Raw genomic sequence first — 14,180 nt, 5'->3', positions numbered from 1 at the left:
TTATATAAATGCTAGATGGAATTATTGTTGTCATTATGGTTAGTAGCACTAAAATACTAGGCCTCTATGGAATTTAACCTTCCAAAAACTGGTTAATTTTTAGACAAATTATTGTGTTGGATTCCCAGTTACTTCTTATAAACTGTTGTGGAGTGTGCTCCTGTGGTGTGTTGTTCCCTCAAGAGATATTTTGGCACATGATCAGAGGATTGTTAATTGAGAACTGAGGGAGTCTTTTAGGTTGTATGTATACACTTATATACACACATACATATAGACATATATGTATATGTGTTTGTATATATGTTTTATGTATATATGTGTGTATGCATGTGTGTGTGTATGCTTTCAGAGTCCTTTGGTCTTTGACCTTCCTTTTTGGCCAGAGGTAAGACAAAATGTAAAGTCCATGAGTTTGGTTAACACAATCTTTGTGCTCCATTCACTCTGTTTTCTCTTTCCCAGAGGTTCTTTTGAAGATTCAACAACCAGATTTTATACAGCATGTGTGGTAGAAGCGTTTGCCTATCTGCATTCCAAAGGAATCATTTACAGGGACCTCAAGCCAGAAAACCTCATTCTTGACCACCGAGGTTATGCCAAACTGGTCAGTACTTTATGCTACTCATCACTCCACACAAGGGTGATAAACTTTCTGATTGGAAACCGATCTCACAGCTCTTATGTGAACATCTCACTTTCCCCTAAAAGCAGTTCATTATTACCCTTCAACATCTGGGTTCATAGCCGTGCATGCTCTTCCAGGAATTGTGAAAAAAAAGTACTGGGACATTTTGGAGGTGTGGCATGTCAAGCTAAGAAACTTGGCCATTCTAACATTTGTCATGATATATTCTTAGGTTTGGAGGCATTGTAGAGAAGTAATCTGCACCAGACATCTTCCATTTAAAGTAACTTTAAATAGTGAAACCATTGCCTCAATTATCCAGAAATATTTGGAGTCATTTTCAGGAATATTAATACCCCTTTGAATACACTTGTCTTCCAGTCAACCTCCTAAACAGCCATTCCTTCTCTTTTTATTCAATCTCAGCTACACACAGAAGCAGTCAGACCCTTGATCCTACTGTCGCCCATAACTGTCACACCTCCGTAATGCACACTTTTGAAATCCCACTCTCCCAAGATAGCAACTTAACTGTCAATCTCTCCTTTTCCTCATTTCCTCCTTGACTTATTCTCCATCCCTCACCTTGGCCTCTGGTTCTTCCATTGTTTATCTCATTTCATCACCCTGCTCTGTCTTCACTTTCCATCCTTCACAGTCTTGAACCCATGACTAATCAGTTCACACATACACTTTTAACTTTCTGTAATTCCTTGCCTTCTGTCCTATTTCCAAGCTGAGTTACCCTTACTTCCCCATTTCATTGCTCCTCATGTGCCCCTTAAAGTCAATTAATCATGCTGACTCGGTACACTACCAATTTAGGGAAATTAATCTCAGCCAGGCTTTCATTGCTACACAAAAATCCTTTTATTCCTTCCCAGATGACTCTATCACATCTTCCACAGCAGCTATTGCAAACCTCTTTACTCCAGTCTCCTACAGTAAATACATCCTCCCTATTCTCTGAGTAGAGCAACCCAGGCAAGCTCCCAGTAGAGAACTATGCTGAGAAAACCAAGGCTGACCAGCTCATGTTCCTCCTTCTCTCTCATTCCAGCATGCCTTAAAATCTCTCCTCATTGCCCTCTACCATCATCTCCTTAGCTCCAGTCTCTAAAGAAGAGCTGGCCTCCCTCCTGGTTGATGACAATCCCTCAACTTCTACTCATGGTCTTATTCTTCTACCCTTCCATGATACTGCTCGCTCTCTCTCTCTCTCTCTCTCTCTCTCTCTCTCTCTCTCTCTCTCTCTCTCTCTCTCTCTCTCCTTCCTACGTGTCAGACCCCCCCTTCCTCATTCTCCTTTTCTAGGTCCTTCTTCAGACACTCTGAGCATCCCGTAAAGCTTTCTTTGGGATTATTTTCTGTTCTCTGTCTACACTTTCACCCTGGGTGCATCAATGCCCATAGAACTAGTTATTATTTCTACATAGATGACGTCCAACCTTTACTTGTGGTCCTAATCTCTTCCCCAAACTATGTTACCAACTGTTTATGGAAACTTAACCTGCTCAAAGTGAAACTCATTATATTTCCCATCAAATCCATTATGTGTGAGCATGTGTACACATATGCACATACATGCACACACACACATATCTCTTTCCTATGGAACCACCCCAGGGTTTACCTGAGGACAGTTTTACTGTCCTGCCTGATTATCCCTTTTCTCCAATTACACACCCAATCAGTTTCCATGTCTAATTGATGTAGACAGACATCTCCAGTCATCCTGAGGAATATCAAGTCACTGGATTCAGATGACTCTGGAGAAGTGAGGCTGTTGGCCTGCACAGTCCTCACTCACTCAAAACAAAGTCAAGTGCAAGTCATTTAATCACTTCTCTGATGGAATGGTCTTCTTTGGCAATGAAGGATGAACACAATCCTGATTGATCCAACCTCCACAACACCTGTTACATCTATCCACTTCCCTCTTCTCACAAAGCCCTGCTGGAGTTCAAGCCCTTTCTAGTTGGTCTTCCTGTCTCTAGTCTTTTGTATTATCAATCCACTTTCCATGTACTTGACAAATTCATGTTCCTAAAGTATATACATGACTATATGAACCGCTGATCCTCAAACATATAAATGGCTCCCTAGTAGATCTAGGAAGAAAATATTAAGTCTTTACCCTGGCATTTGAGGCTTTTCTCAAGCTTGTTTTCACCTCCCTTTCCAGTTTTCCTTTTTTCTCTCCTTCATCCCCTTTGTGTCCAAGGCAAACCAGCCTGGTAGTTGTTTTCTATATGTGACAGTCCTTCTGCTTCTACACATTTGAACAAGTGGTCTCCTATGTCTGCAGTCCCCAGACTTCTCACATCCAACTTACAGAAATTCTAGCCCAATTCAAAGTATTTGAGGTGCTGCTTCCTGCATAAATTTTTCCTAATTCCTCCAGTTATTAACACCATCTCCCTCCCTATAATTTGTATTTTTTTATTTGTACCCTGATAGAATGTAAGTTCTCTGAAGATAGGAATCATGTCATTTTTGTCTTTGTATGCCCTGTTCGTACTACAATGTATAGAACACAATAGTTGATAATTGTTTGAAAAATTAAATCGAATGATGTTTTAATTTCCTTGGGGAAAGTATTTTGAGGACTTTAGAAAAATGATGTAGCTCAGAGGATTCTCAACATTAACTCATCCTACCCAAAACTAGTTCAGTTGTTCAATTTGATGCAAAGAAACAGTGTACTTATTCTTAAAAGTGCGTTTAAATTCAAGTTTTATCAAGCCTTTACTATGTCCTAGGCTCTGTTTCAAGTGCCACTTAAAAAAAGAAAAGAAAACAAAAAGAAAAAATAGTCTCTGATCTCAAAAATCCCACTGGGTTGAAAAATCAGAAAATTTTTGGTACTCTGAGTGTCTCAGTGTTGGGATTTGTATTAAATTGGAGTTAGGGAGGTATTTTCATGCTAAATTTGGTTATATCAAAGTCAAAATTTATAATTATTCCATGGTACTCAAGGAAATTTTAAAATTGTTCAAATAGATCTGCCTACTACAGCAAGGCTTGGTGAGATGCTGTTTGTTAACACATATAATAACCTTGATATTTGTAAGTAAATATTATATAAGTCCTTGGACCATTAACATGTAAAGGGTCTCAGTGGCCATCTGCTCTAATTGATACCTAAGAATGGCAACTACAACATTCCCAAGTAATGGTCATCCAGCATTTGTTTGCAAATCTCCCATAAGAAGGAACCCAGAGCCCTCTCCTTCCCCTAACTATGACCCTAGGCAAGCCACAAAACTGGTCTTGACCTCAATTCTCCTTCTTCACAAGAGGAGATTGGACTATGGCCTCTGAGCTCCTTTTCAACTCTAAGTTAATGACCTTTCAAAGAAATTCCATTTCCAAACAACCCTAGTGGTTGGGATATTTTCTTTGTCCCCCCCATCAAGACTAAATTTGCCTATTTGCCTGCTCTACCTACTGCCTCTAATTTGGCCTTCTGGGGCCAAGGGGAACAAGTGCGTCAGTTGCTCAGTGAGTTATTAAGTTGTTATTATCGAAGGGGCGGAGCCAAGATGGCGGAGTAGAAAGACGCACATACACATAGCTCCGAACCCACAACCCATAGAACGGCTACAGGGAAGTAACTCATGGCAAATTCTGCACCCAGAGGCCACGGAACATTGGAGCAAGGGAGATTTCTGTTCCGGAGAGACCTGCAAACCTCTCACGGGGGGTCCTTTGCGCTGCGGGCTGGGCGCCGGGACTGGGAGCTGAGTGTAGCCCTGCCGCAGCCGCGGCACCAAGAGGAAAAGAGCCGACCAGGCTTCAGGGACGGGATCTCCAGCGGCCACGCGGGTCCCTCCACCCACAGAGGGACCTGCAAACCTCTCGCAAAAGGTCCGTCGTGCTGCAGAAGCGGATCCCAGCCCAGACCTGCCACGGCCTCGGCACCGAGAGGTACAGATCCGAGCAGGCTTCAGGGACAGGATCTCCAGCGGCCGCACAAGTCCCTCCACCCACAGGTGACGGGGGTCAGTGACAGAGTCTCTTTGGCGGGTCGAGAGGGGAGTGGGGTGCCCCCATAACTCAGGCCCCCCCCCGGGAAGGTAGAAGCTGAGAGGCGGCTGCAGACCGGGGCTCCCCAAGGGGGCAGGAGCCTGGATCCATTGTGGAAGGTCTTTGCATAAACCCCCTGAAGGAACTGAGCCTGAGAGGCGGCCCTGCCCCAACCTCAGCACCTGATCTTAATGTCACACTGAATAGCAGCCCTGCCCCCGCCAAAAGCCCTAAGGCTGGAAACAGCATTTGAATCTCAGACCCCAAACTCTGTCTGGGAGCATCAGGAGGCGAGGTGGGTGTGAGGAGAATATTCAGAGGTCAAGTCACTGGCTGAGAAAATGCCCAGAAAAGGGAAAAGAAATAAGACTGTAGAAGGTTACTTTCTTGGTGAACAGGCATTTCCTCCCTTCCTTTCTGATGAGGAAGAACAATGCTTACCATCAGGCAAAGACACAGAAATCAAGGCTTCTGTGTCCCAGCCCACCCAATGGGCTCAGGCCATGGAAGAGCTCAAAAAGAATTTTGAAAATCAAGTTAGAGAGGTAGAGGAAAAGCTGGGAAGAGAAATGAGAGACATGAAGTCAAAGCATGAACAGCAGATCAGCTCCCTGCTAAAGGAGACCCAAAAAAATGTTGAAGAAAATAACACCTTGAAAACTAGCCTAACTCAATTGGCAAAAGAGGTTCAAAAAGCCAATGAGGAGATGAATGCTTTCAAAAGCAGAATTAGCCAAATGGAAAAGGAGATTCAAAAGCTCACTGAAGAAAATAGTTCTTTCAAAATTAGAATGGCACAGATTGAGGCTAAGGACTTTATGAGAAAGCAAGAAATCACAAAACAAAGCGAGAAGAATGGAAAAATGGAAGATAGTGTGAAATATCTCATTGGAAAAACAACTGACCTGGAAAATAGATCCAGGAGAGACAATTTAAAAATTATGGGACTACCTGAAAGCCATGATCTAAAGAAGAGCCTAGACATCATCTTTCATGAAATTATCAAGGAAAACTGCCCTGAGATTCTAGAACCAGAGGGCAAAATAAATATTCAAGGAATCCACAGAACACCACCTGAAAGAGATCCAAAAAGAGAAACTCCTAGGAACATTGTGGCCAAATTCCAGAGTTCCCTGGTCAAGGAGAAAATATTGCAAGCAGCTAGAAAGAAACAATTCAAGTATTGTGGAAATACAATCAGGATAACACAAGATCTAGCAGCCTCTACATTAAGGGATCGAAGGGCATGGAATAAGATATTCCAGAAGTCAAAGGAACTACAACTAAAACCAAGAATCACCTACCCAGCAAAACTGAGTATAATACTTCAGGGGAAAAATTGGTCTTTCAATGAAATAGAGGATTTTCAAGCATTCTTGATGAAAAGACCAGAGCTGAAAAGAAAATTTGACTTTCAAACACAAGAATGAAGAGAACCATGAAAAGGTGAACAGCAAAGAGAAGTCATAAGGGACTTACTAAAGTTGAACTGTTTACATTCCTACATGGAAAGACAATATTTGTAACTCTTGAAACATTTCAGTATCTGGGTACTGGGTGGGATTACACACACACACATGCACACATGCACACATACATAGAGTCAAAGTGCACAGAGTGAATTGAAGAGGATGGGATCATATCTTAAAAAAAAAATGAAATCAAGCAGTGAGAGAGAAATATATTGGGAGGAGAAAGGGAGAAATTGAATGGGGCAAATTATCTCTCATAAAAGAGGCAAGCAAAAGACTCATTAGTGGAGGGATAAAGAGGGGAGGTGAGAGAAAAACATGAAGTCTACTCTCATCACATTCCACTAAAGGAAAGAATAAAATGCACACTCATTTTGGTATGAAAACCTATCTCACAATACAGGAAAGTGGGGGATAAGGGGACAAGCAGGGTGGGGGGGATGATAGAAGGGAGGGAAGGGGAGGAGAGTACAATTCAAGGTTGACACTCATGGGGAGGGATAGGATCAAAAGAGAATAGAAGTAATCGGGGACAGGATAGGATGAAGGAAAATATAGTTAGTCCTATACAACACAACTATTATGAAAGTCATTTGCAAAACTACACAGATTTGGCCTATATTAAATTGCTTGCCTTCCAAAGGGAAGGGGTGGAGAGGGAGGGAGGTAAAGAAGTTGGAACTCAAAGTGTTAGGATCAACTGTCGAGTAATGTTCTTGCCACTAGGAAATAAGAAATACAGGTAAAGGGGTATAGAAAGCTATCTGGCCCTGCAGGACAAAAGAGAAGATGGAGACAAGGACAGAGAGGGATGATAGAAGAGAGAGCAGATTGGTCATAGGGGCAATTAGAATGCTTGGTGTTTGGGGGGGGGAGGGGATAAAAGGGGAGAAAATTTGGAACCCAAAATTTTGTGAAAATGAATGTTAAAAGCTAAATAAATAAATTTAATTTAAAAAAAAGTTGTTATTATCGTTATTCTTTATTAAGCCCTTACAATGTGTGTGCTTTGTGCTGGGGACACAAGATAGGGAGAACGAGTATCTCCCTTCAGAGAGCTCACATTGGGGTGGTGGGAGTATGTAATAGCCAGATGCATCTGAGATACATACACAGCAAATGAAGGTCGGCAATCCTAAAGGAGAACACACCAGCATATGAAGAACCAGGAAATTTCCCACAGAAGGTGGGAGATGAGCTGAGTTTGAAAAGAACACAGGGAAGGTAGGGAAGCAGATGCATGAAAAGGGATAGTCATATGCTGCCTTAAAGTACTTAAAGACAGCTGACATCAGGTTACATTATTGAATGATTGGATCCACTAATGATGTGACTGTTTGTTCAGGTGTCCAGATAGCCCTGGAGACAATGGATGAGCAGATCTGGCTAAGTTGGGACTAAGTGACAAAAAATGAATGTTACTTATTTCAGAGAGGTAGCTGGTGGCTCAATGGATAAAGCAGTGGGCCTGGAGTAGGGAAGACCTGAGTTCTAATCCAGCCTCAGACACTACCTAGCTGTGTGGCCCTGGGCAAGTCACTTCTCCTCTGATTGCCTAAGAAAAGGATCTATTGGACCCATTGGCAAAGGAAATGGCAAACCACTCCAGTACCTTTACCAAGAAAATCCCAAATGAGTCACATGACTAAAATAACTGAATTATAAAAACTTTGTTCAGAATGCCTTCCTTATAGGAATAAGAGCAAGCAGGCTTGTGTAAGATAAATATAATACTGTATTTAAATCATAAGAAAAGACAGAGGAAGAGAAATCTGGTAAGGGTTGATTCATAACTAGACAATGTTTGGATCCTAATCATTCTTCCTTCCCTGGAAAAGTTTGTTGTCTGTGTCGTTCTTATCACAAATGAATCATTTGAAGACAGGATGATGGAATCCAGTATTTCTTTTCATTTTTGTCACTCTCCCCATATTTCACTTCAACATTCCCAAGAAGTCCCTTGTATTTATTCTCTGATTGAAATCAATGAAATCGCATCTTCTAGAATTCCACTGACCTCTCTCCCTTCGTGTGGAGCAGTTTTGTTTTGTGTGTGCGCTTATTTTCTCTTTTATTTGCTTTTTGCTTCTAGGTTGATTTTGGCTTTGCAAAGAAAATAGGATTTGGAAAGAAAACATGGACATTTTGTGGGACCCCAGAGTACGTAGCCCCTGAGATCATCCTGAACAAAGGTCATGACATTTCAGCAGACTACTGGTCACTAGGAATCCTAATGTATGAACTCCTGACTGGCAGGTATGAGCATTGAAACAAGAAATGTGGGTAAAAATGGGCTGACCAAACGTGAAATGGTTCTGCTCTTGTTTCTTTGATTAGGGCCCTCCCAGAGGAGCACATTCCCAAGGAATTACTGAATTTTAGAGTTGAGAGATACCTCAGCAGCCAACTACTCCAACACAAATAGGAAAGAAATCCCTCCTATTAACATACCCGGGCCCTCTGCTGAAAACTTTTGAAGGATGGGGAACTACCACCTTCCAACACAGCCCTTTTCCATTCTGGGATAGCTGTAATTGTTGAGAAATTCTTCTTGACATCTTGGCCTACATTGGTCTCTTTCCCACTTTCACCCAATGTTCCATTAGTGTAATCCTGTCTCCCTGTGGGAGCCTTTCACATACTTAAAGACAGCTCTCACATACCCCCACTGGACACTCTCCATGTTCCCAAAGGATCATGTGCTGAAGACCTAACAGTTGTCAGCTATGTAGATTACTAGGTGTCCGGATGTCCTGTGTACATCTGATATGGCATTTCTTTCCCTGCCACCTGACTTCTTAAAAGAAAAAAAAAATCCACAACTTCAACCCAAACAACTTCCTCCACAGAGTCAGTTCCTACCATCCTAATTCCCTTGCATCCATTCTCCATGTGCTCTTCCTGGTTAGAGCAGATGGCCTCCGAGGTCACTTCCAGCTCTGACATTCTTTGAGTCTGTGATCCTCTGACACTTTCTTGACAACTCTGTCCTTGTTGAGATGTTTCATTATTTAAAATAAGTCCTACTGGGGGTGAAAGTTAGTTCCACTCACTAAGGCTCAATTCTAGCCTCCTTTTTAACTCATTCTCATATCTATTTCCTCTCTGAGCACTTGGCCACAAGTTGGGCCCTTTTGGCCTCTTCCCTGAACTACTGCAATAGCTTTTTATTGGTTTCCCTGCCTCCATCTCTCCTTTTGACAATCCATTGTCTAGGCAGCTGTCAAAGTAGTATGACCAAGGAGGGTCACCCCCTGCTCTGGAATAAAATACAAATGATATTCAGCATTCAAAGTTCTTCACCTTCTGACTCCAGACACCTTGTCAGATGCTCCCCATGCACAACATTCCATCTCCCATCTCCATGCCTTTGCATAGGCTGTCCTCCATACCTGAAGTGCCCTCCTTCCTCACTTCCACCTTTTAGAAGCTGTAACTTCTCCCTAGACCCAGGTCAAAAGGATCTTGCATGAGGCTTTTCCTTATTCCCTCAATGGATTCTCACTTTTCTCCCAATGTACTATAGGTTACCAATACATACAGGTCCCCCACAGAATTTAGAGGCAGGGATTGTTTCCTTTTTGTGCTGTTGCCTTGCATAGGGCCTGCCAACTTCATGTTCACCCAGAACTATGATTTCATCTACATGGGGCTTTTCCAAGGAGGAAACATCCTGGACCAAGGCAGATCAGCCTGAGCTCTGCCACTTAAGAGTTTCCCATAGGTTAGAAGGATGCATTGAACCTGATCTTTGAGCATCTACATTCTAAGGATACAAGATGCTTAGGAAGAGGGAATTCAGTGGAATGAGAGGGACCTAGAGAAAGGTGACCTGCTTCACAAGTCACAGAGTTCATGCCATGAGTCTGGAATTCATGATCTTCTCTATTCTACTGTTGTCAGTTCAATTCAACAAATGATAGGTGCAGTAAGCACCTAGTATTAATCAAAGCACTGCAGATGCAAAAACCAAAATGAAAACAATCTCTACAACCAAGGATCCTACATTCTATCCAGGAAGAAAAGACCATGTACCCAAAGAAGTGAATACAAGGCACTAGATTCCATGTTATCCCAATGATTGCTCACCAAATGTGCTTCATTATCAATCATCTAATTCATAAAGCACATATTTATTGAGTCCCTGCCATGTGCCAAGGACTATGTCAGTGATTGAGGATATTTTTTGGAGATGGTTTTTCTAACATGTTTAGAAATGAATTCTTTACAGAATGAAAACCTAAGAAAATGTCACTTTTTTTCCTTTAAGTCCCCCTTTCTCAGGCCCAGATCCTATGAAGACCTATAATATCATATTGAGAGGGATTGACATGATAGAATTTCCAAAGAAGATTGCCAAAAATGCTGCTAATTTAATTAAAAAACTATGCAGGTAAGCAATTCAGCTTTACTGTCATTTTGGCCCTGTGTATCCTAATCCCTTGCCCCCCAAAAGTATGTCTGTCTATTTGGAAGTCATTCATATTTCTTGTCTCTATTAAAGTGATTAATTCTGCATGACTCCTGAGATGCCTTCCTACATCTAGAATCCTAAATAACTCTCTCCTTGTTTTAGATCCTGGGGTTTAGGGGCCTTCTTTGAGAGAAAACCTTTTTATTTCATGAGACCTTTAGGATAACTTGATTTCCCTTCATTTAAAAAATCAACAAACAACATTAAAAGTCAACAAATGGTTTTGGAGGGATGTGCTTTGTAAAGAGGGTAGTGGGATTTGTGAGGTTTTTATTACATACAAACAAAACATCAATAATTTGATTTATAATAATAAAATTAATTCTTTAATCTTCTATTGTTTTCCTCATAGGGACAATCCATCAGAAAGATTAGGGAACTTGAAAAATGGAGTAAAAGACATCCAGAAGCACAAGTAAGTGCCCCTTTCAGGGTCCAGTGGTCCAGATATGTGTTTTCTCTCTTTGGGTCTGAGTGGCTCTTTATGCAGAAAGGGTATCAGGAGGAGAGCATGGACTTCACCTTCTGGAATGAGAATGGGGACAAAATAGCCCTGGGGGTGAGCTAGCTGGGTAGACCATTCTTTCAATCCCTACAGTTCTGTACCTGCAACATTCCTCTATCGGGGCTTCCAAAATCACTTCAACTTTTTACTGACTTGCTTTTCACATTTTTTCTCAAAGTTACACCTGGCATTGCTTCCTCTCCAACTGAAATTCAATGAATACAAATTCCTATATTCAACAAATATCTAAGCACTTATTATGTTCCAGACACTAGAAAGTGAAACAGTCCTTACCCTCAAGGAGCTTAATTGACTATAACGTGTATAGTCAATTAAATACAAATTATATACAAAGTTACACAAAGTAATTTCAAGAGATTGGGAGCAGGACAAAGAAACATCTCTAGTTGGAGAGAAAAAGGTTTCCTCTTCTTGTCTTCTCCTCTCCAGGAACATCAAAAGCCTCTGTTCCTTCCGGTTACTTGGAGAGGAGCAAAGGGAGGCTGGAACCCCTCTTCCCTTACTGTGCTCTGGGAGGACCAGGATTGTATTAGGGACTTCTGCCTGGGAGCCAGAGGGAGGGGTTCAACAACAAATATTTGTCTGCTGAATTCTTTTAAAAGGGTAAACTGAACTGCTCATTTGACTCCCTAATATTCTTACTCTATAAGAGACCAGTGAAACAAAGTGATATAGTTCCCTGGCCAAGGTTGGTCAACCCACTAATGAGAAACAAGGAGAATTTTTTTTCATTTGGTTTTTCTCAAACTCCTAATGCCCCCTAGGTCACTTACTTTAAGTAACAAGCAAGTATTTATTCAACGATATCAGTCACAGAGTCATCGTCAAGGAAAATTCCTTGGCTCCCAAAAGGATTTAGGAGATGGTGGTTCAGAGGAAAGAGTCTAGACTTTAGAATCAGATAACCTGGCTTCCAGAACCCGGCTCTGCTCCTTACTATGTGATTAGTGCCTTGGGCATGTCTCCCACCTGTTAAGTTAATCTTATCTTGAACCTGAGGAGTTTGGCTGACATGACTGCGGAGAAAATCCTAAATAACTTTCTCCTTACTTCAGATTCTGGAGATCAAGGACCCTCTTTGTAAGAAAAGTTTTTCGTTACTTTTTGATGACTCGATTTCCATTAATTGAAAAAAACACTTGAAAATGTATTTCTATTACTTCTCCACAAAGAAAGACTAGATCAGTTTTAGTTACCACCTTGTTAAATTGTGTATATGTACAGGTATCTATCTATATGTATGTCTATATGTGTGTATGCATACATATTTCTTAAAAAACAAACTTCATATGAAAAGTCCATGGTTTCTTATGTGACCTTCCTCTTTGTAAACTGAAATGTTTGTGTCTGTTGGTGAGTGTTAAGTTAAAATAAATTTCTAAGATAATTTAATTTTTAAAACATATATTCCTAAAAACTGTTAGGTAATACATATGTATATGTTATACCAACGGAAATGCTTATCACTCATGCAAAGAGCATGCTCTGGATCTCTTAAGTCCAGTTGGAAGGGGCAGCCCTGCCAGGTTTAAGGTCTACAAGTGTCTCAAATTTGCTAAATTCCCAGGACCATCAGTGAACTCTTTGATAGTGGCTAGACTGAGACTACAGAGGTAGCCAGTCTTTGAGGAGCAAATGCCTACACCAGGCACAAATCTAACATCCCCATGCCTGGGGGGGAGGGGAATAAGAATGCGTCTGAGTAAATAATAAATAACAAACGAATAAATAAATAATAACAATAAATACAGATAAATAAGTACAAGGGAATGTGCTAAGCCTAGCACAAAGGCAAAATTTAAAAAATAAATTCCTGCCCTCAGCAAATTTAGACTCTACTAGGAGAAATCACACTCCATCCAATCTCTGTTTTACCTATCAAACTGTTATTTGCATATCTATGATACACGCATGGGTGGCTGGGTGGAAGAGTGCCAGGCCTGGAAGTCCTGAGTTCAAATCAAGCCTCAGACACTTACTAGCTGTGTGACCCTGGGTAAGTCACTTAACCATTTTTGCCTCAGTTTTTTCATCAGTACCATGAGTTGGAGAAGGAAAAAGCAAAACACTCCAGTATCTTTGCTAAGAAAACTTCAAATGGGGTCACAAAGAGTCAGACACGACTAAAACAACTGAACGTCAACAACAAAAATGACACAGAGCCAGCAGCATAAAGATACAATGCTCTGAATTGTCTGTTTTGTTCTCTTTGCAGATGGTTTGAAGGCTTTAATTGGGAAGGCTTAAGAAAAGGTACCTTGACACCACCTATAATACCAAGTGTGAGTAACCTTCCTACTCTACCCTCGTGTGTCTGTCCTGCCTATTATTGGAAGTTTTGTGAGTAATAAAGAGGTCCATGGACTCATTAGTTCATAACTCCTTTGAGGTATGGAAATCTACACCAGTAAAGCAGATACTCAGGTAGGTCTTCTCATGCTGGGCAAGCCCAGATATAGACTCAGATCAGGAGACCAGATAGTGGAATTTTCCAACCTCAATAACTCATGAAGATGGATCACCAGGTAAGGGCAAAGGGTCAGGGCAGGAAAGAAGGAACCACAGGGAGAGCTGCTACCTCTTTTAGAACAGGGAGCATCTACATTGACGAAGTTTGGACATGAGCACGATTGCAGAGGCAGAATTTTGAAAGATTGGCTATTTTTTTCTAGATTGCTCCTCCCTCCACTATGATCCAAGTCAATGCCCTAAATAAAGTATAACTGGGGCCCACATTAAAAAAGCAAAAGCAAATTACAACAGTAATAACAAAAAGCATAACCCTGTGTAACAAAATCCAAACATTTTTAAAAGATAAAAATAGGAGGGAAGTATCACATTTTCATTTTAAAAAATGGTTCATCACTTTATAAAGAGTCTACCTCAAGTTGCCTTTAAAAAGTCACTCCATGAAGCCTTTCCTTACAGCTGATTAACTAGTTAACTGAAGTCAAAAAGAGAGGTAAATAATGATGTTAGGCAGAAATGGATAAATGAATCATTAAATAAGTGAATGGATGAAAAACATAAGTTCCTGCTCTGTTCCAGCCA

At 41.1% G+C, this 14,180-nt stretch overlaps 1 protein-coding gene across 4 annotated transcripts in view; it reads left to right on the top strand.

Moving 5' to 3' along the window:
* The window catches only part of PRKG1 (protein kinase cGMP-dependent 1), a 1,294,615-nt gene that overhangs the window by 1,274,429 nt on the left and 6,006 nt on the right, over window positions 1-14,180 (top strand). For all 4 annotated transcript variants that reach the window (XM_072628923.1, XM_072628924.1, XM_072628925.1 and 1 more), the window contains 5 exons: window positions 466-607; window positions 8,222-8,385; window positions 10,400-10,522; window positions 10,956-11,018; window positions 13,345-13,411. In XM_072628923.1, coding sequence (XP_072485024.1) covers window positions 466-607; window positions 8,222-8,385; window positions 10,400-10,522; window positions 10,956-11,018; window positions 13,345-13,411 — 559 coding nt within the window. The remainder of the gene's footprint in view (window positions 1-465; window positions 608-8,221; window positions 8,386-10,399; window positions 10,523-10,955; window positions 11,019-13,344; window positions 13,412-14,180) is intronic.

The sequence above is a fragment of the Notamacropus eugenii genome, chromosome 1, assembly GCF_028372415.1.
Source record: "Notamacropus eugenii isolate mMacEug1 chromosome 1, mMacEug1.pri_v2, whole genome shotgun sequence".
In the NCBI taxonomy this organism is placed as follows: domain Eukaryota; kingdom Metazoa; phylum Chordata; class Mammalia; order Diprotodontia; family Macropodidae; genus Notamacropus; species Notamacropus eugenii.
Note: the sequence above shows the minus strand (reverse complement) of the source record. Positions and strands in the feature narration are given on the sequence as shown.